The 27,877-nt window shown below is 37.0% G+C and overlaps 3 protein-coding genes across 4 annotated transcripts; 1 reads left to right on the forward strand and 2 right to left on the reverse strand.

Moving 5' to 3' along the window:
• Positions 1-142: 142 nt before the first annotated feature.
• Positions 143-2,205, reverse strand: LOC111336513 (D(1) dopamine receptor-like). Its single transcript, XM_088745572.1, has 2 exons — positions 1,503-2,205; positions 143-1,373 (listed from the first exon to the last, which is right to left on the reverse strand). Exons 1-2 carry the CDS (start codon positions 1,605-1,607, stop codon positions 261-263), a joined length of 1,218 nt encoding a protein of 405 aa, XP_088601698.1. The 5' UTR covers positions 1,608-2,205; the 3' UTR covers positions 143-260.
• Positions 2,206-3,408: 1,203 nt separating this feature from the next.
• LOC111336515 (coatomer subunit zeta-1) lies at positions 3,409-7,689 on the forward strand. Of its 2 annotated transcripts, XR_015995517.1 has the most exons (9): positions 3,409-3,492; positions 3,739-3,807; positions 4,176-4,257; positions 4,618-4,709; positions 5,411-5,544; positions 6,304-6,355; positions 6,513-6,551; positions 6,989-7,162; positions 7,272-7,689. XR_015995517.1 is itself a non-coding variant. In XM_022942623.2 (8 exons), the coding sequence occupies exons 1-8, from the start codon at positions 3,475-3,477 to the stop codon at positions 7,034-7,036; spliced, it is 534 nt and encodes a 177-aa protein (XP_022798358.1). In that variant the 5' UTR covers positions 3,409-3,474; the 3' UTR covers positions 7,037-7,689. The 2 variants fall into 2 exon arrangements, 1 of the variants encoding a protein (XP_022798358.1); XM_022942623.2 differs by having other exon boundaries at positions 6,989-7,689.
• A 142-nt stretch (positions 7,690-7,831) lies between these two features.
• LOC111336510 (uncharacterized) lies at positions 7,832-27,767 on the reverse strand. Its single transcript, XM_022942617.2, has 24 exons — positions 27,485-27,767; positions 26,140-26,317; positions 25,095-25,144; positions 24,266-24,375; positions 23,675-23,781; positions 23,390-23,474; positions 21,986-22,111; positions 20,802-20,930; positions 19,298-19,424; positions 18,371-18,475; positions 17,879-17,949; positions 17,144-17,206; positions 16,656-16,728; positions 16,273-16,352; positions 15,024-15,124; positions 14,804-14,867; positions 14,257-14,397; positions 12,455-13,628; positions 11,966-12,011; positions 11,069-11,154; positions 10,518-10,602; positions 10,124-10,197; positions 9,845-9,909; positions 7,832-8,885 (listed from the first exon to the last, which is right to left on the reverse strand). Exons 1-24 carry the CDS (start codon positions 27,695-27,697, stop codon positions 8,828-8,830), a joined length of 3,411 nt encoding a protein of 1,136 aa, XP_022798352.2. The 5' UTR covers positions 27,698-27,767; the 3' UTR covers positions 7,832-8,827.
• Between the last annotated feature and the right edge of the window lie 110 nt (positions 27,768-27,877).

The following is a 27,877-nucleotide window of genomic DNA, read 5'->3' on the forward strand; positions in this document are numbered from 1 at the left end:
TTGCCTCGCTCCCCAACGACTATCATCTAGGTCCTTATGGTCAATTCGTCTCGGCTATTTAGCCCCTAATTGTTGTGTCCTAGTATTCATGTTAGTATTACGGTCTCAACTGAGCTCTGAACAGTCAAAGTGGTCGAAAAAATAGTGTAATAGTCCCTGTATTTATGTTAGCATTACAGTCTCAACTGAGCCCTAGCTTCAGAGTGGTCGAATAAATAGTGTAAAATCGGAAAACTTAACTCAACCCCAGTGATAGAGTGTCAAAGATGTATGCTACTGATATCCTGTGGTTTCATTGCAGATTCGGAGCGGGCAGGCCGTCTTTCAGCAACATTGCTTTGACTTTGAAACAAATCTGCACCAGTTCTCCATTCTCTCTTGCACAAAAGCTTTCTGAAAGCGCGTCTAAACTCTGAGCCCGTAAACGCGTACAGCAGCGGATTGAGCGAAGAATGCAGGTATGCAAGCCAGCATGAGACAGTATCAGCAAGCTCCACTGCGCATGTCTCTACACCTTCGTCGATAAGAATTACAACGTTTATGATCTCAAAAGGCAACCAGCAAATAACAAAGCACAGCACCACGATCCCGAGCATCTTAGCTATCTTCAGTTCCCGTCCAAATGAGGTCGTTTGCGATGACGTCACTGACGAAGCTCTATTTGATGACGTCATGGCATTGACCCCAGCACGCTGTGCGTGCCCTTTAGCGATTGTGTAAATCTTGGAATACAAGACTATCATAATTAGAAAGGGAAAAATTACATTTCCGATGAGGAGGAAACCATGAACAAACGGATTTAAATCGAAACTGTAAGTCTCGTCTTGAGGTGGATCTAACAAAAAGAAGAGTAAAATAGCTATACTGACAGAGTACAGCCAAACACTGGCTATCATAGATTTGGCCACCTTCGATGTCATCCATATGGTATAGCGGAGTGGATAAACCACGGCTAGATAGCGGTCTATACTTATCGCTGTAAGATTTAACACTGAAGCCGTTAGGAAGAGAAAAAATGACGCGTTCCACAGATTGCAGACGTACCCACCCAAAGGCCATCGGGGAAAGGTCATCCAATATAGGACATCGAAAGGCAAAACGAAGACCGCGACCATAATGTCTGACAAGGCAAGGCTAAATATGAAATGTTCCGAATATGAATGCAGATACGAAAATTTTACACTCGCTATGCACACCAGTGTGTTGCCAAAAAGAGAAGTTACCATGATCATAAACATAAATACTAAACCAGCAAATGTCAATCCCGAGCCAAGATGGTCCTCGCAAAGAAGTAAATCGAAGCCATGACTATGAAACGGATCCGATTCGTTTCCCATCCCACCTTGAGGTCGTCGCTGCTTCAGCGAAGGAAGCTTGAAAGACGAAACCATGAAAATTGAACGTGACGAGTTAGGTTCCAAAATTGAAAAAATTGAAATTTTAAATCAACAGGTGTACCGATAAATCTTAATAATGTATTAAGATAAGTTACAGATACTCACTCTCAGCATAGAGGCGTTTATCGTGAACGATGTCTTCAAGATGAAAGTACTGTATTTCTCGATTTCTCCGCAATAATTGCCCGATTTCAACAGATGCGGATGCATGCGTTGCTCTGAATTTCAGTTCAACAGGCGAGTCTAACTGAGCCAAATGAACAGCACAAAAACACCATAAGATGGTAAACAATTATGTACCGTAGAGTATTTGAAGTGAAAATGAAGGTATCAAGAACACCAACTTATTGTGCGCCTGTCGTGTTACTTTTGTCCACAGGTCTTGAATAATATTGTTTCCAATGTTGATATTATCAAGCGGAGAATCTCTCTTTAGGAGAAGACACACAGAAGTTTATCAGTCAATCGCGGCATCTTGTGATCTTAGTCACCACTGAAGAAATAGCAATTTTGTCTCTATACCTCTGACTGAAGATATGGTGTGCAATCTTCCCACTCAATATAATAGATAAACTCCAGCAGTGTTCTTTTCACAAAAGCCCTCGGTGTACCAATTCCTTACACATCTTCTCTTTACGTCTAAGCTCTACATAAAGAAAATCTTAAATTAATCCATCATATGTAAAGCATACGTTACCATTTTTCTAAAGTTGAAAGCGCAAACAGATTTGCTCCGCCCATAGCGAAAATTGATCCTTCTTTACAACTGCGCACCGCTTTATTTTTTTTCATAACAAGAGTAAATACTGTAGAACACTAAATGAAAAGTTGCTTTTCATTAAAAAAAAAAAACATACACCTGTTCAGGGGATTTTTTTTAATAATTACCATGTTTTTTTTTTTCGCAATCGACTTAGATAATCCCGTAGGGTTAAATCGGCTTATTCAATGTCTTCCTTTCTGGTGTACTTGGTACAACTTCCAAGAGTACAAACTGTCTGATGTCAAACACACCGTCGATTTTGTCACAACTTTTTCGCTGTGTATTTACCGTCAACTGCTGTGTAAATAGATTGAAATTGCCGTTTTGTCATCTACCAATTTGTTCTTCAAAAACTGCGTGGTTATTGATATTAATAGCAATTTTAATTTCTTCCTTAACTGAAAAAAGAAAAAAAAAAAAAAGCTCGTGCATTTTTCTCTGAAAAATCGCCGGACACTGATAGATTACGTGTGATGCATGATAGGCATCGTCGGACACTGATAGGTTAATTATGGACATTTGTCCGACGACCTGAATGATTTTGAATCAATCACAATTCCGCATATAAATGTCGTTATATTGACTTTTGCTTGAATACTGTGAATGTTGTCACCCCGCTAATGAATATGTTCAGAGATTGACTACCGTCGATCATTTTGTTTTCGGACAGAATGCCGGTTCATTTTCTTTTAGAACTTTTGATGAGTTCATTCCCCGAAATGAAACGAATTTGTCTGAAGTAAAAGCAGAAAAAAAAAATTAAAACATCATCGATTGATCGCCCACGCTGCCAGTCAACTTGGAACTAAATAAATTAAACTAAATCATTTTGAAAAAAACTGTTTGCATCCAATTTCAAAAAATCAAAGTTTGCAGTATGGATTGAAAACTAATATACCGGATCAGTTCTAAAATATGATTTATTACCCTTAAATTTTGCATGGTGTTCCTATATAAAAAGAAAGTGATGCTGAAAGAGACTTGATAAAGAGAGACCTCTTCTGGTTTTTCTTTAATTTTCGTTTGAATCCAAAACAACAAATGTTAGAAATTAGCGAGACTCGTCCAAATATATTTTTACACTAATTCGCTTATTACTGTAGTTTATTGATCTCAATTCGTTAAACTGTACATGAAATATGTCAGAAAATCTTTAAACCTGTACATTTCCGACCGTTTCCTTGAAACCGTTACGGCTATTTCCGTCATCTTCCGACGACACCCGCCTGATATTCATTCCCAATCCTCTTCAAAATTCGAGTTAATCCCAGCATCCCATGCGCTCTTGGAATTGAAACGTCACCATAATCCAAGATGGACTCCGCAGTACTGGTAAGGGATCAAAATTTCTTCTAAGAATTTCCGTCGTTATACTGAGTATTTAATAAAAATTTTGTATTAGATAGTAGCCTACGTATCTGAAAAGTAACATAATGCCTGGGAACATGTGAATTATATTAATTCAAGGCCCTGTTCGCCAATATTCATTAGCTTGATCTAAAACCATTTCACCAAAATGGTTCGTGTATCCACATTCTAGAAGTCTTGTCACTAACTATTCTTGATTCTCGTACAAAGGAAGCATCTCTGTACACAGTTAAAGCGATCGCCATTCTGGATAATGATGGAGAACGAGTAGTTGCAAAGGTATTAAAAAACCTACATTATCAACATGCTTGTAACTTATCATGTGTTTCTTACATTGTACATGTCGTCTTAATATTATTTTCTTACCACTAATATTATGATTGAGGTTTATTACATCGAAGCAATGTTTTCTATCAGTATTAATTGTTATGCTTGTCTTGAATTTGTTATATTGTTTTATTACTTCCAAAAACTTGGTCTGCGATTTTCTGTTCGTTCCTTGAGGTTATTACACAGAATGTTTAAATGATAGCCTCCCCACATTAAAATAATAATAAAAACACTTCCCTTGAATGGTCAGGTATATTTTTGCCATAAATTTGGATTTAAAAAAAATGGGCATTAAATTCTTTTAATTTATTTTGTAGTATTATGATGACACATACCAAACAACAAAGGAACAGAAAGAGTTTGAGAAGAATCTTTTCAACAAAACACACAGAGCAAATGGTGAGCTTTCTTATCAATGTATCTATGTTACAATTGCACTGCTCTTCCAAGTTGAAATAGTCAAAATGACTGCTCAACCTGGGTGATTGTTGTTTTTGGTTATTCTGCTATGACAGCCAAAACAAACACAATAATTTGGATATATCAACAAAGTTGAAATGGTAAATTGGCCACCATAACGATTACAAAAGCTGACGTTTCGAGCGTTAGCCCTTCGTCGGAGCGAAACTATCAGCCTTTATTCAAAACAAATACAGCTTGAAGAACTGATTGCATGTTTTCACTGTCAGACTTTTTCAAGTCATAGATATGAGCATTATTGTTCCTTCATTTATTGTCAGTTTGTATTTCCCTCTTCAGCTGAAATTATAATGTTAGATGGCCTGACTTGTGTGTACAGAAGCAATGTGGATCTATTCTTCTATGTTATGGGCTCTTCTAATGAAAATGAGGTAATTGTCTTCAGTGGGTTTCAAATGTGTATTTACCTGTATTTACCGTCTGGTGTAATGTTCTACTCTGTAGGCAGTAACAGATAAGATTTACTGCCTATAGTTCTTCTTATAATCCCTTTAAATTGCTTGGAATTCTTGACAATTCAACAGGTGAAGGGATTGTGCTACTGGCTTGAAAATTTATTTACCTTTTCATTGAAAATTTATTTACCCTGTCTTGCTAAGGGAGAAGAAGGATTAAAGGAGAACACTACTGGTGCAGGCAGCTAGCAAATTTTTTAAGACATGCTGACAACCAGTAGATTTTTGAAGATATGTTAAGATTTAAAATGATTTCAAATCTAATGTTATAAAATTACTTTGATTTGTATTTTTATTGAATGCTTTCTCTTCCTGGAGTTAGCAACTGGCACTTCCTTGATTTGAAATAAATACGTAGGTAGTCATGCAGAAAAGTGGTAAGAACAAATAGAAATTTCAATGTAGGGGATACTGCCTGATTTGACACCTAATTCTCAGATCTCAAATCATAAGAAATGAGTAGACAAAAGTTAGGAGAGTTGTTACCAAGATCTTGAAGTGGATGGAGTAACGATTACAGTATTGTACCTGGAAGAAGGGCAAAAACAGTTAGACTTTAATCCACATTTTCTGTTGAATTACGACAGTAATACCTGCATTTTTTTTTTTTTTTGCAGTTGATTCTAGTAAGTGTTCTAAATGCTTTCTATGATGCAATCAGCCAGCTGTTGAGGAAAAATGTGGAGAAGAGAGGGTTGATGGATAACTTGGATGGTGTTGTGTCAATACTTGACGAGATCGTAGATGGAGGGTAAGTACTGTTACAGTGTTCCGCAGAAGCCTTGGATGGGGGTGTCTTCATTGTCAACTTGTTTCCGAAGGCCAACTGTCTTTCGGCTGTCCGTTGGAGTTATGATTGACTTGGCCACCGAAACCTTGCTTTTAAGTAATGCAGCATACTACATACTTGGCTTTTGTAGTTTCAAATAAAGACAATTGGTAGGCTTTTTTACAAGTTCTCATCATCATTGTTTTAAGTGTTTCTAGTGTGGTAAATACAAGGAGAATGTAATTGAGTAATGCTAATTTTGCAACACATTAACAAATAGACAACTATTTAGTTTCTTTAATTTATTCTTGTTTTTCTTGTTGCCATGTTCCCACCAGTAACGTAGCTCCATTTTCCACCTTTAAAAGCACGCACAACCCACAATTCCTCTATTCGCTCCGACGAAGGGCTGTCGCTCGAAACATCAGCTTTTTTAATCGTTACGGTGGCCAATTTACCATTTCAACTTTGTTGATATATCCAAATTATTTTGTTACCCCCACCGACGCAGCCCCAAGCAGTTTCTTTTGAAACTATCAGCCTTTATTCATTCGTATTTAGGTTCTTAATTTAGCTATCAGATGACAAACAGAATAAAAAATAAGTTAGATTTTTTTTGCATAGAGATGCAGCTTGTATACCTTGCTGCTATGCAGTTCTGTCAATAGTACAACCCTGTTTTGCATCTGGATCTTGGCTTTGACAGTTTTCAACATGAGTTTTTTTTTTTGTTCTCAACAGGGTGATACTTGAATCTGATGCTTCATCAATTTTGCAGAGAGTTGCCATCAAGGTGAATTGCCTTTAGTCAACTACTGATTGAAATTTTATTAAATCTACTTTATATGAGATAAGCAATCTTGAAGTTACGGTTAAGTTTATTCCAGTAATTGCTAGGAAATGCCCATTTCTCATCCATAAATTCAAGTTTTATGTTGTCTCTTTTTCAGAGTGATGATGTACCAATCACAGAGCAAACTGTGGCACAGGTAAAAATATTATGTCCATAACAATTATGTCTAAATTACTTATCTTGTTCCTCACAGTAGGATCTGCAAGTTTGAGCTGATGTTTCTTCAAAAGTCTTTTTTAATCCTCCAGAAACTTTTATGAAAGTCAAAACTTCTTATCAGTAACTTGAAACCATCAAAAAACTGAATCACTGTACATTCAATTGATAGTGAGAGCAAGACTACCAGGAGTTTCACTTTTTCCCTTCCATCCTGAATTTTCCCTTGTAATGAGAACAGAAGTTGTGGACATCCGTGATTTTGTGGCGCTTGGGTTACAAAACTTTTACTGCCTCTGAGGAGTTAAGCAACTTAAATTAAAGAATTCCAGATCACTTTCGTATTCCAATGGGAATTTCCCACTCCTACTGACCATCTATTTATTCTTTTCATTCTATTCATCTTCATTCTTTCAGGTTCTTCAAACTGCAAAAGATCAACTCAAGTGGTCTCTTCTTAAGTGACCCTTTACTCTCAAAGTCTATTTAATTAGAGTTATCTGGAAAAAAAAAAAAAAAAACATACAGATACCATTGCTATGCATCTGTTTTAGAACTTAATAGAAATTTCTACAAGTATCTTAATTGTCTTGAGGTTTTTCTTGTTGAACTGGTCTTGATCGAAAAAAAAAAAAAAAACAACACATCATCATATTGTACCAGAGGAAATGTAACAAAAGCAGAATAACATTGTAAGCTGGTTCACTGAAGCAAAATTGAAAAGTCGCCTTACAGGAAAGAAACAGGGATTCCAACTCAATTCAGCTGTGTCAATCAGTGTTCAGGACCAGAGCAAGGAAAGATGGCAAATAATTCTGATGGAATTCTTAATTTGTTTTTAGTAATATTAAAATAAGATCCGTCAGTTTTGTTCAAGTGTCCCTGGTCACAGAGGGTTCCCTTAGGTATACTACTAGCAATGTATCTTTTTTGTTTTGTTGTTTTTGTTAGTTTTGTTTGTTTGTTTGTTCTTTTTTAAGCTAAACAGCTCTTTTAGTTAGCCTGTGAAGGTGAATAAATTTGTGGATGACTTTTATTGGAAAGATGGTCAGATTTAGCAGCTGACAGAATACATGTACATCAACTAGAAATAATAATAAAATGGCACTTGAATGGTATTTCTTGAGTGTAATTTTTCTTAGTTCTCAAAAAGGTACTAAGTTCCTGCTGGGCACTGAGAGCCTCATAACCTATTACATCCAAATGGAACTGGGTAATAACCGAATAACTCGCATTCAAATACACCACATATACACAAGGTAAATTCAATGAATGCTTTATTAAATAAACGTCATTATATATATATATATATATTTGTCACAAATAGCTTACTTTGGTATAATTACAAAACCCTGTACCTCTGTGAATATTGTCTTGCAGTTTTTTTGTTCAATTTTTAATCAATGAATTATTTTCCAACAATTAAAGGTTCTTATAATTTTCTCTTGGCTAAAGGAGGCATTCTTCATAGCTGTGCTTGATGCTTTATTCATGTAAAACATCACGTGAAAAAACGAATGGGCTTATTTAAATAACCTTGTACCTTTCAACTTGCATAACAGCTTTTATCATCCAACTGAGCTTTGTAGAGTACAAATAACACAGAAGACAAGTACAAATATTGTGATATTTGTACTCCAGAAATATCCACGAAATTAACCCGCACTGAAATGTCAATTTGATGCGTTGGATAATAAATCTCTTATTAGACGTTTTGTTGTGTAGTATCATTGAGTATTTTCACTTGTTATTTGTATTTTGACTTGTCCTACAGGCTCGTCAAAATACGGCACAACTCATAAAATACTCAGCGATACTACACAACAAAACATCTAATAAGATATATGAATTAGCATAATGAAAGTGATTTCTCTTTTTGACATGGTATAAAAAATATTTCAATTTTTTTTTCTTAAGTCTTTATTTTTGCTATTTTTCTCCTTGTTGGTTGCCCTGAAAAAAGTAATCTTAGGGCTAGATGAAAAGGAAAGGTTATAAAAATATGTAACTCCCATCACTTTGAATGCCCACCCTATTCTTGGGGTCATTAGTTATGGTCTGATTGGCAGATTGGACCATGTTGGTTTTTGTTGTGTGACATTCTACGAAAAGGGTAGTTACTACTCGTCATTAAATTTCACAAGTTATGTCATCAGAGAGGATCAAAGTACTATCAGAACTTTTCAAGTAACTATTGTTGAAACTACTATAACTACAAAAAAATACTTCTGCTGTTTTATCATCCACTTTGTCTTGTTATCTTTGAGAGTTTTCTTTGCTTGGACTTGCCTTATCTATGGCATCCACACACTGCCTGTAGACAAAAATGCATATAAATTAATTGTGGTATTAAATTTAAAAAACTGCACCTCTCGCAATAGTCCATTTTTGATAAATCAAACTTCTAACATGGCTAGGAGGCTGGGGGGAATAAAAAATACAACAAAAGAAATTAATTATTCATCCCTCAACCTTGATGTGATTTCTTTTGTTTTATTCCTCCAAGTCTCAGAGCCAAGTTTGAAGTTTAATACACATCAAAAGTGGCCTATTACATAGTTTTGGATGAGGTCAAGAAAAATATTAGGATTTGTCAGTGGGGGAAAAAAGTCCATTCATTCTCAAAGTCAAAAGTTGAAGGAAAAGAGTAATCTATACGTGAGACAATGAAAAATCACAATATCAATTTTTGATGACTGAGTTTCAATTATTGTTTTATCATTTCATTACTGAACTTTTTTCCTTAATATTGTTCAAAATAGTTCTTTGACAGCCTGGTGAAAGGACTTTCCATTTCCCACTAAGAAGTATGATCACCACTTTGCTGGAAAACCAAACTAGACAGTCTTAAAGGGGTAAGTTTCTAAAGAAACTGTGGTGCTGCGTCAGCGGGGGTAACAAGGTAATTTGGTTATATCAACTAGGTTGAAATTGTAAATTGGCCACCATAAACAGTTAAAAAGCAGATGTTTCAAGCATTAGCCCTTTGTCAGAGCACTCTGATGAAGGGCTAACACTTGAAAGCAGATGTTTCAAGCGTTAGCCCTTCGTCAGAGCACTCTGACAAAGAGCTAACGCTTGAAACATCCGCTTTTTAACTCTTTAAAGTGGGCAATTTACAATTTCAACGTAGATGATAAAACCAAATTCTCTTGATGGTATTTCGCATATGCAGAATATTAGCTTTAAGCAGTAATTTGCAAAACAAGTGGTAGGCTCTCTGCCATTGAAAAGGAAGAAGAAAAATACTTCAGATGATAGAGTATAACTTACTTGTATAAATAAAAGAAAATGTAACCACTGTGTTGTCTTTTGTAGCGAACTGAGTGTTCTGCAACCTAAAGTAAAACAAAAATTTACCATATTAACTTCACTTATGAAGATCAATTTCTACGCTATCTAGTCACAATTTTAAAGGGAAGATTTGTGGGTTTGACCTTTTTTCAACTGTTTGAAGTACAGAAAATTGAAAAAACATGGGGCTCTTTTCTTACTGTATATAAATTAAAATTTTAAGCCTAGCAAGTAAGGATGAAGAAGTAATTAGAATACCTTTGTTGCTGCAGAGTCATCATAACTTGTCCACTGTTTGGTTTTGCAATCATACACATCTGAAATATAGTGTCCTGGTGCAGAGAGAGTCATTCAAGAAAAGCACACAATCAGGCAAATCTTAGACTACAAGTCCACCCTCTTTTACAGCAAAGTCCATTATGTAACTCAGAAACAAATGAGCCAAAGAAAAAAATTGAAGTTAGAATGTGGTGCTCCCAAGCAAATAGTTCTGTGCAGCAAACCAACTTCAATTCTTGGGGATGATTTGTTTATGAGTCACATAGCAAACTTATCCAAATCAGAGGGACTGCTAAAAGTTTTGGGAAATCTCAAACCATTTTCTGACTGGGGTTTTGTATTAGCTTGATGGGAAAGAAGCTATTGAGCTCACCTGAAGTAGAACTTGTGCCAAGATGGCTGACAATACTGATCAGTCTGTATGAGTGTGTAGACAGCTTGGGCTCTCCCTCGTCATCCTGGCGACATAACAAATATGCAAATAAAAGAAAAGCACATACACGTGGAACCTTGATTTAAAGAACCTTTATATAACGAAGTCCTTGGTATGATGAACAATACTTCAGTTTTAGCCCACCTAAAGTTACAGTAAAATGTATGCAACAGAACCTCAATATAACAAACCCTTGATGTAACGAACCAGTTTCCCCAGTCCCTTGCCACTTAGTTAAATCAAGTTTCCACATATATCAAAGAACGGAAAGTAATTATTAAGCAGTTGCATTTCCTAGGACATTTATTGACTGCATCCTAGTCAAATCAAATTTTGAACTGTTAAATTTTGAGAAAAGAAAAGTAAGAAACATCAAAATCCTATGCATTGTCTTATTTTTGACCTGCTATCAGCTTCCCAATTCTGGATACTACAAGAACAACTGGAACAGTATAGAAAAATATATTTAATTTGAATTTATTTAAATTTACCTCAAAAGTAGGCTCTGTTAAATTCTCAGGGTCCACTGCAGCTGGTGATACAGCCTTGGCAGATCTCAAGTCCCGCCCTTCAAAATCTAAAGAAATAATCAAACAGATACCAAATGAAGACATATATCTTATTAACCAAGCGCGAGGGCCGTACTGGGAGAATATCGGCCTGAGGTCTGTACAAAAAAGACCGAGGGCCGATATTCTTCCAGTGTGGTCCCGAGAAAGCTTGGTTAATAAGAGATTTATTACACGACTGAAGTTCAAAGGGATACAAGTGCGGTATCATTCGGGACCATTCGGGACAGTGCCCGGTCCAATACTGAGAGAATATTGCCCGGCAATAGAGCATTTTGATTGGTTGATTTTAGTTATTGGTCCTCTGTCTTCCCGAGTCGTGTAATAAACTGACATACTTAACCCTTTAGTACCAAAGATCTTATTGCTGACTCTCCCTTCTAGCTACTACATATTAACTTGTAAATTAGTTACCAAAATTTAGTGTTGGATCAAGGTAAAAACTTTTACCTGATAAGTTTGAGTATTCTTATCACCTTACAAGGCTGTGCTCTAAGAAAAATTGAAGGGAGCCCAGTGCTCTGAAGCTGTGAAATCCAGAGTGCCCTGCATATGCTTTTAATGAAAAAACTAAGATTTCTGAGTTTCCAAAAAACAAAAGTAGGGCACCAGGGGCCACCAGGCGCTGCTTGACTACAGCCCTACCTGTTTGCTAGATAATGTATGGATATTACTGGGCTGTAAGCAGAAACTTAGACATGAAGGGCAATTTCCCATATGGAAAATTATATGCTAGACACTCATCCATGGGTTTAATTATGGTTTAAATGTTCATTTAGTTTAGAGGGCATTTTACAGATTTGTCTCTGATAACTTCACCTTGCAAACTCAGCTGCAAGGCCCTCTTCAGATCTTCATCTTCTGTCTGGTGATAATAATTTAATAGTTAATAATAGTAACTGCCTAATACCAAGCTGTCAAGAGTTCAACTCCATCATTCTATTACTGCTAACATCATGATGAAACATTTGGAAAGCTTTGGAGCAAAAACTCTCCCTCAAATTTTGGCCATGTTACAAAAGTGCTTCAGGAGTTGCTGATTTTGCAATGTTCTTTATTTCAAAGATAAATATGGTTTGAAACTTTTTTGTTCACACCTAGTTTTCAAGATATAACTTATTGGATAACTGTCTCCTTCTGGAAGAAATGTCAATTCTTGGGTAGTCTCCTTGTCTTTACAGAAAGAAAATGTTCTCTTGTTTTTGAGGAATGCGAGCAATGAAAAGAATACAGTTAAGGAAGTGAAATTCTTTCTGAGATGCAATTTCATATAAGTTTTACAATAACCATCTGCAATTCATTTCTCACCTGGTCTTGAAGGCTCATGTTGATTGCCTTTTTGATGTCTTCATCACTAAAACTTTGGACCTCCCAGCTGCTCTTGCCTACAACCTCATTACCAATGGCATTGGTTACAGGAGTGTTACTCTCTTTGACACCATCATCAAAAAGATCATCATCAAAAAGATCCCCCTCAAATTTTCCTAGCATGGGCGTTTTACTCAAGCTGAAATTTCTTTGAAGCATTCGTTTCTGAACGGAACTACTCGTTCTTTTTTTGATACAAATCTTAGGAGTGCTGTTTTTTAGGACAAATCCTTTGTCTACACTAGTTTCTAAGCTTGAATCTTCCCCACAGCTTTTGTATCCCCCAGTATCATTCAAACTATTGTCAAGATCGTGGGAAATATCTTGAGTAGCCATTTTGATTGGAGCGCCTCCTTTTAAACCAACAGGTCCTTCAGCTTTGCTGTTCTGAGCCATAAAAACTAAATCTTCATCAGAAATTTCACTCAATTGATTAAAATCATCACTGTCAAAATTATACGTTGCATCTTCACTCAAATCTTCCGTTTCTGTATTGCATTCAGCAGCATCTGTGTTGGGTTTTTGTTCAAGTCCATTCAATTTTGCCATTGATTCTTTTTCTGCAGATTTGGTACTTTCAGCCAAAGCCCATTTTATCTGCTCCTCTTCTGTATCCTCCCAGATTGGAGTACAATATTGAGGCTTGATCTCCACCCCTTCAACTTCAATGACATCTTTATCACCAATTGTTGGCTGATCAGTAACACAGCTAACAAGGTTGGAATAACCATCGCTGATATTTGATGTTGTATCATTGCTCAAAACTATGGCCGAAGTATTGCATTTGGCATCATTTTCATTTGTTTCTTGTTTTGCAGTTGATTCTTTCTCTGCTGATTTAGCACTTTCAGCCAAAGCCCAATCCATTTGCTCCTCTTCGGTATCCCCCAGGACTGATTTATACCTCAATGGTGATTGATGTAATGGTGCAATCCTACTCCCATCAAATTTAGTGATATCTTTGACATCAGTTTTTTCAGAATCATGTATCTGTTCATCCATCTGGTCATGAAACCTTCCATTTTCAGTGACCCTATCTAGCTTGGAAACACCCAAGACCTGCATCTCATCGTCTGAGAAATTTTTTGTGTTCATCAGGGTATCTCTGGCAGCACTGTTGACAAAAATGCAAGGATCAGAATGATTTGAAACCATTTTCATAAAAAGAATAAAGGCTAATAGTTTCTAAAGAAACTGTTTGGCGCTGCATCAGTGGGGGTAACGAAACAATTTGAATATATCAACAAAGTTGAAATGGTAAATTGGCCACCATTATGGTTATAAAAGCTGACGTTTTGAGCGTTAGCCCTTCGTCAGAGCATTAGCCCTTTGCCCTTCGCTCCGATGAAGGGCTAACGCTCGAAACGTCAGCTTTTATAACCGTAACGGTGGCCAATTTACCATTTCAACTTTGTTGATATATTCAAATTATTTTCATAAAAAGTTAACCTGGCCTTTAAGCCCTAACGTCAGTGAGCTTATTCTAACAAGTAGAATTTTTTTTACAATCAAGAATTTGTTTTCATTTCCTTTATTTTCATCACCTTAATGTGTGATTCATGGGTGATATTGTAAGGAGAAATTAGTTGCTGGTCACTCTTAAAGGGTCCAAGGGCAAAGGTAAGAAAATTTGCTTATGACAAGTATCTAAATATAAAACATTTTTTTTATTAAACAAAAGACTGTCAGTTACATGCAGTGCCTATTAAAATTATCATTTCACTTTTTTAATTTTTTTGTACCTTGTGAAATTTTCATTTGAGAAGGAATGTGATAGTTTCCTCCTCACAGAGGGAGAAGGTTGAAAGTGACAGAAATCCTCATCATCATCTTCACTGATTAAGTGGCGTTTCTGTGGTTTACGGCCTGATTTAGAAGGACTCCTGGGACAAAAAATAAGAACAATTAAACAAAAGATGACTCATTCCACCTTGCAAAATAGATATTTATGTCTTGGACTTAAAAGAAAGAGGGAACAGGACCTTTATATGCATAAAATCTAAACATCCTAAAAGTGATATCTGATGCTAAACCAGATCTGTAAAGATCAAAACTTTATGTGGCAGCTGTGAAGACCTAAATGTCAATTATCCACACTGATTTCTCAGTTTTAGTGACTACCATGACAAACTTCTGCCCCATTTTTGGTTAGCAGAAAATTGGAAATGTTTTGGGAGGCACATCAAGTTCAAGTCCAACCCTCAAATTCACAAAATTTTAAACTTGCAAATATTTCATGCTACACATTTTTACAAATATTGCAAATATTTCATGCTACACATTACTTACAATTTGAGCGATGGCTTTGGTTGGAATGTGAGAGGAGGTGTAGATTTTGTTGAGCATAGCATACCTATGGAAAGGAGGAACCAAGAATACATGAGGAATACTTCAGGAGAAACCATGAATAGTGTTAGTCGCATTGGAGGCCAAATGAGGTCACATTTTCAGGCCCTAAGTAACAATGGCCATGAACTTCCTAGGAGGAAGATGTTGTGTTGATACTTACTGAGGTTAATGAACCTTTCAATTTTAATCTTGTCTTGCCTCTTTGCTTGTTCTTCAGTGAAGTTGTCAAAGCCATACCTCTTCAAGTGCAGAATCAGCACTCTGAAAGAAAAGATGACAAAATATCTTATGACGAACACGACCTTAATAAATTCAATTATTATCCAATTGTGCTTCAGAGAGTACAAATAATGCATGAGATGAGTACAAATATCATGCAATATTTGTACTCCTGAAATATCCATGAAATTCGCCCACACTGAAATAACAATTTGGCATGTTGGATAATAAATCTCTTATTACCGGTAATCGTTTTGTTGCGTAGTATCGCTGAGTATTTTTACTTGTTGTTTGTATTTTGACTTGCCCTACTGTCTCGTCAAAATACAGCACAACTCGTAAAAATACTCAGTGATACTACACAACAAAACTTCTAATCAGATATATACATTTAAGTCAATTTAAAGAGAGTATAAGATAGCCAGCCAAAAATATTTGTGTATTCTGTAGTGACTGTTCAACACGATGTAGTGAGTTTAATTTTTTGAACCCTTTACACCCTAACATTAGTATGCATTTTCAAAAATTTCTAATTAACTAAGGTAAATAGATGTAACCCTTTCACTCTGAATATTTCATTGGTGATTCTCTTACTGTCTTCTATACAATTCTTATTTATTTATTTAATTTCTATTTACCAGTTTAAGTCCTCACTCTCAACAGAGTATCGCAGACTGCATTAACCAACCCACCCATCCCACCCCAGGGGAGGACATCCACCACACAGTAATCTCGTGTGTGGGAAATTAACGTCTCCTACCCCTAACCCGGCAGGAGACAGGGCCTACGGTTTATTCATCCTTATCCAAGAAGACTAGAATATCTATCCATTTCTTGATCTTATAGAAAAGTAGCAAATTCTCCTCAGTTATTTTACGACCATGAATATTGGTCCAGCTGAGGCTTAAACCCTCGACCTCCCGCACAACACAATCTGGTGCTTTAACCAACTGAGCTAACCGGGAGGCGGTTACGATATTAGTTTGAGAGAATTTGGTATTGGATCGTCTGATAATCCCCTGATTGTCTTTTTTCCCTATTCTCCTTACTTGCCTGCTTGATATTGTATTGCTATTGTAAGGAGAAATTCTGTCTTGGTTACTAATGGGAGGGTCACTTGGCTTGAGTAGAGACTTACCAGTGAGTGGCAAATCTCTACCTTAGTAAGAAGGATAAGAGGCAAAACTAACCTTGGAAGCCTACTGAAACTGTGTGAAATAACAGCTTCCTTAGACTCACATTTGCCGCATGTGTACTCAAGCTGTTCATCCTAAAATGAGATAAAAAGTAAAAATGTTACTTTAGTGAGATGTTCTTGAGATCACTTGAACATAGTCATGCAAACTTACCCTTTTAAATCCAAGTAGTAGTTAATCTCCTTACTGTCTCTTATACGATTCTATTGAGGTTAGTTTGGAGAATTTGGTATTGGATCTCTCCTAAATGACCTTTTCTTTATTCTCATCACTTGTCCGCTTGATATTGTATCGATATTGTAAGGAGAAATTCTGTTTTGGTCACTCATAGGAATTTAAGGATTGATTCAAAGTTCAGTTTTTCCAGTACTGCTTACCTCAAAGTGTTTCTCCACCAAGGTTTGCATGCTGATGGCTGAGCTAAATGGAGACATGTCTGAAGAACTGCACCTACAAAATGAACACATGAAGTGAGGAACCGTCAATTCCTGTAAAAGTTATGGCACTTTTCAACAAATAGTGACCTATGGAGTTGGAAGAAATCATTAAAGATTTTATTTCTGCTGCTGTTCATTGTCTTGCAGAGCTCTTGGGAAACAGTTATGATGTCCGAGAACATTTTTAATGAGTTGTGATCAAAGCATTTTAACCCATTTTTCTTGTTTCCATTTCAATATGACAAATACTGTGAAGACTGATGGCATCATAAAATGAAATAACAAGTTTGGCTCAGAGTGTTAGACTTTGCATGTTGTTGAAAGGTACTGACAGAAGTAAGTTTTAATCAAATTTAAAGGAAGAGTGTCCTGTATAAGTAAAGATGAGTTGGAAAAAAAAAAAGCTTGGATAGAGGATATATACTCACAGAACTGGGATGTCAAGAGAAAATGCATGGTATATCTCTTCTTTTGGAACAGATTCTCCACACCTAGAAGTCAAAGTTTTTACATTTTATATTTATAGCAGTCATGGAAAAATGTTTAAACCAAAAGTTCATACCCTAGTTTCAATGCAAGGGTGAAGTAAGAGGTAAGACATCAGCTTGGGAAAAAGTGAGGCGGGGGGTGAGGTAAGTGAAAAGACAAAAAGAGGGGTTGGGGAGGAGAGGAGTGGGTTTTCAGTAAGAGTTAGAGTCAACAAAAGAATAAAGGGGGGAGGGAGAGAGAACAAAAGAGTAGAGGGGGAGACGGAAGAGAAGACTGGGAGGAGGACAGATAAAAGGAAAGGACATAAGGAGAGACTGAGGAATAAGAGAAGTGAAGTAAAAAAGGAAGACCAAAAGAAAGGGGAAGGAAGAAAAACAAGAAAGAACAAGGACAAAAGTAGGGGAAGAGGAGACATTATCAAAAGAAAGCTCAAGAATGAGAAAGGGAAGATGAAAAAAATGGGGAGGAGTGAAGATGGGAAAAAGGAGGGATGGAAGAGAGGCAGGGGGGGTAAAAAATGAAGAAGGGAGTAACAAGGGGGTGAAAGGAGAAAAAAGGGAGGGGAAAGAGCAAAAGCAAATGAGGAGGGACAAAGGGGAAGAAGGTCTGAGTAGGATACAAGTTTACTTTTATAGCTACATAACAGAAGTACCACTTCGTAATAAACTACTTACTGTTTACAGATGACTGTGTGGACCACTCCACTTTCAAAAGATCTTGTCACAGGACATTGTAAATCTGCTAACTACACAGGAGCAGAAATGGAAGTCTATTAACTTCAAAGTACAATTTTGTTGTGACCCCAATTTTTACCACTGGTTTCAACCTCAAATAACATACAATAGCCCATTGCCAAATTGCCTTCGGCCTCTTTTTCAAAGCAAGTCGTGGTGCTCATCCTTTCATGTGATAATAAGTTTTCATTCACATGCAAATTAATCTTATTTTCATAAGAATGATTAAGTACCAGGCCTCACTTTAAATAGGGGCTGAAGGTAATTCAGAAATGGCCTAGTTAAGACTGTATGTTTGGCAAGAGTGATTCGCTAACATTTCAATTTTTTAGAAATGAAATGTAAAAATTATCATCATAATGATAATAATGCAACTTTGAAATTAAACAAATATCACCAGTGCAAACAGCAAATCTTCCACAAAATTCTTACCATTGGGTTACTTTCTTTTGAGGTATCTTTGGGAGATGGCGAGTTAGATTTGCTCACATCATCCTTCAGCTGATCGAAGACCTGACAAAGGAACTCATGAGCATCCTAGAAAAAAAATCAACTAAAATTAAATTGAAACTTCTCTACAATAACATTTCACCTTAACCCTTTGACTGCTAAGATAGACTCCTAATAGTAACATCACCCACCCCTATTTGTATTTGTATTTATAGATTCGTACAGTGTACAGGTGAGAGAACAATAGGACTCGTAGTCCCCTACTAGGTTGACCCACCTAAATCAACCCCAACCCACCCAACCCACCCATCCCACCCCAGGGGAGGACATCCATCACACAGTAATCTCGTCTGTGGGAAATTAATGTCTCCTACCCCTAACCCTGCTGGAGATGGGACCTCCATTTATTCGTCCCTATCTGAGAAGACTAGAATATCTAACCACTTCTTGATGTTATAGAGAGGTAGCATATTCTTCTCAATTATTTTAAGACCTTGAGTGTTGGTCTGACTGGGGCTCGAACCCTCGACCTCCCGCACAACAGCCCAGCACTCTATCCAGTGAGCTAACTGGGAGACTGAAGCTTTTGATTGTTAACCAAATTCTCCTTAGCAGCACCTCAGGAAATGTATAGAGAACAGTATGGAGAATATGCATACTGATGTTAGGGTGTACAGGGTTAACCCATTTCCAATTGAAAAAAAAATTATTTCCTAGACTCAAGGCAAGATCCACAAAAAATCTGAATAAAATATTCAGTAATTCTCATTTGCTAAAAAGTTTGTTATTCTTCAAACAACCAGCTCCAGGTGCAGGTAATTTTTAGGCTAGGCTTTTACTATCTCTCACAAACAAAAGGTGAACTTCCTGCCACACAATGAATGAGATGTATGTTGCAGCATCACTAACATGTTGATGATATCCTGAAAAACGTGTTGCAGCTTCAGAGATTGTTCGCTTCAGTTTCCTTAAACAGTTCTTAAGCACCTCTAGATTTCCACACTTTCTTTTGCACATTAGAACACTATGAAGACATCTGTGGAAAAAAAAAAATGAAAACCAGAGGGAAAATTAAACCACTTACTGGTAGCAAACACTAAATTCTACTGGTACTGTAACAATAATATTCTGTTAAGTCACCATCAACCCAAACCAGACCATCAATCAGTTTCAGTTGTCAATCATCACAAATTATCAACAACAACAACAGCGTTTATTTAAACACGATAAAAAATTCAGCAAAAGCTGATGTGGTCGTGAACAAACAATAAACTAAATTCCTAACTAATTACAAGAAGACTAATGCAAGATTTCTACATATTTACAACAATAAAAATTCTACATAGTACATCATTATAATATACGTGGCTTAAAAATACACTTGAGTGACTTTTGAAAAGCATCAACATCTTGACCGAGTAATTGACTTGTATGAGTATGATTTCTTGACCATATCGGTCTTAGGTCTAGGTAACTTAAATGTCATTTTCCTCCTGAGGTCGTAACTACTTACATACTTTTCAAAACGACAGTTCATAGGACATGGTAGAAGATGACAATAAGCCTGATGCGCTAAGATTAATAATCGTTTCTCATACATAATCTCTAAGGTATTCCATTTTACTGTGGCAAAAACCTCCTTGCTTGGCATACACCAATCCAAGTTAAATATTATTTTTGCTGCTCTAACATGTATAGATTCTAAGGTTTAGAAAACACTCGACCACAAGAGCCCCAAACTAACATACCATATGTCACAGATGGCAAAATAACCTTAAAATAGAAATCAGTTCTCACCTGTTTAGGCAGGAAATACAAGGATTTAAGTAAATTCAACTTCTGTGTAAATGACTTCACTAATTCCGATACATGATGATCCCATTTAAGAGCATTGTCTATCTGAACACTTAGGCATCTTGTAGCAACAACCTCCTCGATAACATAATCACCCATCTTAATAGCTTGTTTTGGCCCAGTCAAATAGCAGAAAGTTTAATTCAACTCAAGTTGCAAATTATACCAAGTTTTCAGTCAACATACTGTGAAATATAAGTCAACCTAAAAGTCATATACTATATCCAACTTGTCAATCACTTGTAAGGATGTATTTCTACATCCACATTTCCTGGATGAGATGACACTCCATCCCAAGGTTACCCCACACCATTTCCTCAGGCATCTTTGAAACCTTGACTGTATATACTTACCTACCCAACTCTACTCTTGGAGGGAGAAAGGCACTGCAAGAGAAGAGTCCACCCGAGAACACAACACATTGACGTAACCTTAACCCCTGACCCATTGACCTGGAGTCAGCACACTAACCATATATTTAGGTTACCATGTCTCCCATGAAAAAAAAAAACAAAACAAAAAAAAAAACAAAAGAGGATGAAGGTACTTTTACACTTACTTGTACAGACAGTGTGGATGAACATTTTCCAACAAAGCTCTGTTTGAAAGATCCTGAACAAATGGTGGCACACCAAGTAATGACTGAAGAATGGCATTCATGTAGCAAGTATTCCCCAAGTTTGAAAAGCTGCAACCAAAAAAATTTAATTCATTTATATTAGATTTGATTTAATTGAGTTACAATGTAACAAAGCTTACTGCCAAGAGCCTAATGGGCTCTTCTGGTCAGTGATCACTGTCACAAGCATACGCTCATGTGCAACAATGCAACCTAAATATTTACTGTTCACATCTTTGAGTTTTAAATTCTGCCCAACTTTTGAATTATTTTAATTGAGAGAATTTGATGTTCAATCAAACAATATCCCTTTTTTTAAATTTTCCTTTTTTTTAAGTTTTCCTTTAAACTTGTAGTCTTCTGGCTTAAAATGTATTGGTATGGTGAGAGGAAAGTTCCTTTTGGTCACTCCAAGAAGTGAAAGTGGATTTTAAGATGTACTGAACCTTTTGTAATTTGGGTACCCAAAAATAAGCCATGGGCAAGTTCAGCATCTAAAAAAATATTGTTAACTATGATCATAATAAATATATCTCATTAGACATTTTGTTGTGTAGTATCGCTGAGTATTTTTACGAGTTGGGCTGTATTTTGACGAGCCCATAGGGCGAGTCAAAACACAAATAATGAGTAAAAATACTCAGCAATACTACACAACAAAACGTCTAATAAGTTATTTACTATCCAACACGCCAAACTGTTATTTCAGTGCGGGCGAATTTCGCGGATGTTTATTTACGGGTAGTGCGTGACAGAAGTATGCGAAGCGGAACGGAATTAGCGCATTGTTGTGTTGCTGTTTCTGTTTTCTTCATGAAGAAATTTTCTGGTCGTCAAGCTGTTTTTCTTTGTTCCATTCATCTAATGAACTTGGATCTATATTTGCCAGTCGTTCTGACTCTTTGTCATCAGAAATATGATTCAAATTGTCTGTCATTTGTTTTTTTTTTCCGTAACTACAATCCAATTCTTCGCTTGCACAATGCGAGAAAACCTGTTTAACTGGTATTCTATAATAGACAAGTACAAATACCACGTGATATTTGTACTCGTCTATGGCGTTATTTGTACTCGTCTAGGTGTAGTTGGATAATAATACAGGAAATTAGAGTGCTTGTCCTTACCCTGTTAATGCAAAGTCTTTCTCATAGAGATGCTTCTCACGGGATCTGAAAGATATCTGACTTGTCAGACGCATTGTTTGAGGTGCAGGCATCAAGCCTGGACCCCTGACATTCTTGGCAGATTTCCTATGAATGAAAATGAACTGTTATGAATGTCTGTCTATCACCAGATCAGGGCCAACTTGTTTGAAAGGCAGTTGGAAAGAATTTAGGACAATTAATATTTTAATTTGTCCTTCATTTCTCTTGAAATAAAGTGGATATTGGGGCTCATATTTTGAGGTGTTTTGCCTTAGCACAAGAGGAAACTGAACAAGAAAACATACACTTGAAAAAATACACTGACATATATTGCAAATTACCAATATGAGAATTTTCAATTGTGATAAGAATTTTCAATTTCAACCCTTAAAAATACACTCTTGAAACTGTATGCAAAGCTTCAAAACTGAATCAAAAAGTGTTGGCTAACCCTTGTTTAGCTTGTGCTGTGAAAAACTTGGCCCAAATGAATGATCTGACTTGTACTAAATAGTAATCTGCTAGACTGCCATCAATAAGCACACCCAAGCTCAACTGAATTATATCTTATTAACCAAGCTCGAGGGCTGTACTGGGAGAATATTGGCCCGAGGTCTTGACAGAACGGACCGAGCACAGCTCGGTCCGTACAAAAAAGACCAAGGGCCGATATTCTTCCAGTACGGTCCCGAACAAGCTTGGTTAATAAGAGATTTATTATACGACTGAAGTTCACAGGGACACAAGTGTGGTATCATTCGGGACCATTCGGGACAGTGCCCGGTCCAATACTGAGAGAATATTGAGCGGCAATAGAGCATTTTGATTGGTTGATTTTAGTTATTGGCCCTCTGACTGCCCGAGTCATGTAATAAATAGTCCTTTATGCCAAATGACAAAATTAGCAATCTTTCTCCTCTCATCCCCTGGGTTTCTAAAACAGCTGGGTTAATCAGAAAATCTCTTTCTCTTGTCCAACCATAATACTCTGAACCTCAAATCCACCAGCAACAGGTCTTGTAACAGAATGGTTCATTCCCTACAGTCACTTGTGGCCAAATGTGTGTCGTATTGTTACTCTCACTTGAAGATGTATCCATAATTAGGTCATAACTAACCACTTCCTTGCTCCCCACAGTTAGCAAATCACAAAAATAAAGCAAAGCTGAAAGGATGTGACAGGCCTTTTTCACTCTCTCCCCCATGCCACACCCCTCTCCCCCATGTCACACCCCTCTCCCCCATGCCACACCCCTCTCCCCCATGCCACACCCCTTTCCCCCATCCCCTCCCCACCCTCAAGGATAGCCAATCAGGACGTAAAATGTGCATTATCTTTCCACCTTGCATAACAGGCCAAAAGTAATTTTTTAAATCACTGACCAATTACTTGGAGACTGCATTAAATTTTGTGATCCATAAAATGAAGTGACTGACTTCCCACCACTGGATGTATTGCTGAGATTATCTGTAATTAATTAATCAAAGACAGTTTTAAACCCAGAACTTCACTGAAGATAAACCTACAATTCCTAAAACAATAAAAAATACATTGTATCTATAGTTACGGTTGAGCACTGAGAGAGAGAGAGAGAGAGAGTCAAAATTTGGATTAAAAATCTGGTGTGTAGTTTGAACATAGTTCCTTCTTGTAATTTCAACACAAACCTCTTGCAAATGTTTTATCCACAAGAGGGGTTTTATTTGGTGGTCTGTTTGATGAAGGTGGATTCATCTGCTTGGCATGGAGATTGCGCTGAACACTGGGGGTTGGCCTGAAAAATTGAATTGATCAACAAAAACAGAATTGCTGATAGTGTTCATTTCACAATGTCCATTGAATCTTAGGTAGCAGTAAAAAGCATATCCAAGAGATAATAGCACTAATTGACTTTTAATTAGTATATACTAAAACAGTGGATAGCATTGAAGGTGCACTCTGATTGGCTAGTGAAACTCCGATTATCCTTTGCTATTTACCTCAGAGCAACTCGGGAAAAAATGGCGTCCCGGTTTGCATCCATGATAAGTGAAGAAATCACTCAAATTAATGACAGTGGTGTATATTGTCTCACTGTTCTAGTATATACTAAAACAACTATTCACCTCATTGTCGGTGGTTAGCAGTGGATATTTACCTTGCTGCCTCGTGGCTCGGTGAATATCCACCACTAGCCACCTCCACTTCAGTGAATAGTTGTTAACTATAACATTAGATGCCAGCCACTGCTAGCCTGGGTCAAGGGATAAGGAACTTACTTGTTTGTCCTTCCAGAAGGTGATGATCTGAGCAGGTTTCTTCGTAAAGGTGATTTATAATTCATTCTGGGCGTGGACACATTGGAATGGGTGTTGTTCAAGGGCAAGTTCTGGGATGAAAAAATGTTTAAGTAATAATTATCTATTCAGTAATAATAATCTATTAAGTAATGTACAGGAATCAAATCACATTTTTAGTAAACAATTGATAACCATGGAAAGATAGGTGAAGTTAAACAAGCCTAGAAACCCATTTATTCCCTTTTATTAAAGAAGTTTTTTGTCTAAAGTTACAGTGAGTATCACTATTTCCAGTTGATGGGATACCAGCCTATTTTACCCCGACATCTCTCAACCCTTCACACCCTTACATCAGTATACAAATTCTCCATACTATTCTTTATACATTTCCTGAGGTACTGACTGGGAGAATTTGTTTAACAATCAAGAGCTTCTTTAGTTGGTGTAATTTTCTTTATTCTTGTGACCTAAATATGTGATATTCAGGGGCATAGCCAGGATTTTTCAAAGGGGGGGGGGGTCACAGAGGCTACTCACCAGATTGTCATGTCGACCTCCACGCCGTGCATGTTTTACTTAATGTTACAGTTTTGGGACGAGCAGTGAGAGTATAGTGGGCAGGCCAAGATATTGTCATGGTGTTTTCACCACCTGAATATTGTAGGTTGTTTGCTCAAAAGAAGGCCTACCAAGGGGGGGGGGGGGTCACGGGTCACAGGCACCCCAGGACCCCCCCTGGCTATGTCCTTGATATTGTAAGGAGAAACTACATGCCGGTCAATCTTAGGAATCAAAGAGTTAAGCTTACCTCTGCATTTTCTATGTCTTTCCCTTTTGAAGAGGATGAAAGTAATTTACCTACAGATAAGAGATGGCAAAAATAAAAAAGTCAATTCATTTAATCAATGTATGTCAAGTAAGCTAGCATAAGTTTTTAATGGGTTACTGTAATTAGTATTGAGAATTGTTCTGTGAATCACACCATGCAAAGGATGTCAAAAACCTTTTAACTGTATAAATAGATTCAACATTAATCTTCCTAGAGAAAGATGTTTTTCGTCTTGCCACAAGCGTGGTACAATGATTAAATTCTGAGTCCCCATGAAGAATCGAACCTCAGACCTTCTGATTCAGCACTCTGATGCTCTACCACTGTGCCACAGAGACTCTGTGGTGAGCAAAGTTCACCATGCAGGGTTCGACACTTGGCTACCTACATCACTAGCCACCGGGCTGGTGATTTCTAAAATTTACAAGCCTGAAACACAACTTGGTAGCCCAGATCAATTACCCTCAAGGTCTACTTCAACCCCAAACACACAAACTTTCCTCTTAACTTATTGGCAAGGTCTTTTAAAATGATAAAGAATAGTACAAATGCTTCAAGTGCGAGGCGATCGTGCGAGGCGATGTGTAAGGCATCGCAACATTGGTAAGCACGGAGTCTGGGATCTAGCGATATTTACGATCGACATGCAAGACAAAAAAAGACACCATAAATTAGATGAAAGGCTTCTGCCATCTTTCTTGGTATTATCATTGAAATTTGAACTTTATTGTTTTTTTAATCAACTATGAACTTCAAGTAAACTAATTATTCATATAAGTTCTTTCAATTTTTCTACTAGCCAGTGGGCTATTAAACGTGGTTTTTTACTAGCCCGACCACATTTTTACTAGCCTCGGGCTACCGGGCTAGTGGAGATGTCGAACCCTGCCATGAAGTTCATATATGAAATGCATCCTGCATACTGCTAGAATCACAATGTTGATAGCATCATGTATTGCAAATAGAATACGAAAGATAGTACATTTTGAGCCCTGTAAAGAAGTTAATTTTCTTGTTTTCTCACCTTTAAAAGTAGCATTGTATGCCTTTATGCTGTTTAAGAAATCTAAAAATGTTCGTAGTTGGTTAGGTTCTGCCTCTCTCAAGTGCATAGAAACTGCTGATTTGCCTCGCTCAGTAAAAGACAATGTCAACCTGGACTCGCGGCTTTGAAGTGAAAACTTATCAGGTTTCAAGGAGAACTGAAATTAAAAGGATTGAACACAGTTTAACATTAGAATCACATCATTGAATAAAATCTTGCATTCTGATTGGTTAACGAAGCCTGGTATTTAGCGTGGAATTGCAAGTTGAAAATGAGGCTAAATGATATTGATATGCATCTGCATGTACATAACAACTATAAGGCTGTTTTCTTTTTTTTTCTTATCCTTATTCAATTATGAAATTCAAGGAAAATCCATTACTTGACTCGTGAATTTTGCATTAAATTGCACTTGAAAACTGATATCACACTCGCTTTGCGATTCGTGCAATATCACTTTTCATGTACAATTTAATGCAGAATTCTCTCCTCAAGTAATGAATTTTCCTATAACACTAAAGATTAATTACAAATTATCGGTATGTATTATTGAATTGTTTGAAAGCACAGTATAACAGAAAATCACACTAAAATAACATCACATCTTCTTCAACCTTTCAATTTCCTAGATCTCAATACCAATTCTCCTCACTCTCACCCATATATCTCTTATTGCTTAAGTGAGGAGAATCAAGAGTTGAATCAAACAATAATTGATAATTTTTTCTCTTCTCATCACCCCTCCGCAAGAAAACTTGTCAATATTTGAATGAGAAATAATTTACTGGTCACTTCTGGAAGTGATTTGTTGAGGCCCATTCAAATGCCCCTCAATCGATTAGACTTTCAAGCAACGCAACAGCCGATTTATATGCCATGCTTGAATTAAACCAGAGTGAACTAAAGAGCTAAGCAGTGAGGTTTTATGCATCATATACTCTTTCATACTCTTTCAGTTAACCTTCGGACGTCTGAGCTACGTCTTTTAAATTCAGCATCATATTTTACGCTAAAATATAGCTACCCATTTAGCTATTGCTCAATGCTATGAACTATATACAATGAACTATAAAAGGTCTTCGAATTAGCCATTCGAATTGAATGAATGGAATGGATGAACAAAACAGATATGGTTCAGGTTCTGTAGTGTAGCTATGTGCTCCGATCCTGCGTGCACGAGATAAATACACCAAAAAAATTAGCCAAGTATAGCTTTTTGACAGAGAGGTCAGCAAGCGCACAGTATTTTACTTCAAACGCAGGTGAGATAAGGAACGATTTTGACTTGGTGTTAAAAAATTATAATCATGAAAACTGAAATTACCTTCACACGTTTTGCTTTTGTAATTCCATGTATATAAAAACTGTTACTCAGTTTATAGAGAGCTAATGATCCATGGCAATATTCTAAACTATAACGTTCCACATTCGACCATTTTACTTCGCCAGACACCTCACAAAGTTTTTCTCCATCGAGAACACAATCCGCCATATTGTTTAGCGGGAAAAGTGGCAAGTAATTCATGGCAGTCTCCATATAGACTCCCTGTTACCCAGTCTCCATATAGACTCCCTGTTACCCATTCTCCCTGTGTACCCTGTGTACCCTGTGTACCCTGTGTACCCTGTGTACCCTGTGTACCCGTGTGTACCCTGTGTACCCTGTGTACCCTGTGTACCCATGTGTACCCTGTGTACCCATGTGTACCCTGTGTAC

This window comes from Stylophora pistillata, chromosome 14 (genome assembly GCF_964205215.1).
Source record: "Stylophora pistillata chromosome 14, jaStyPist1.2, whole genome shotgun sequence".
In the NCBI taxonomy this organism is placed as follows: Eukaryota; Metazoa; Cnidaria; class Anthozoa; order Scleractinia; family Pocilloporidae; genus Stylophora; species Stylophora pistillata.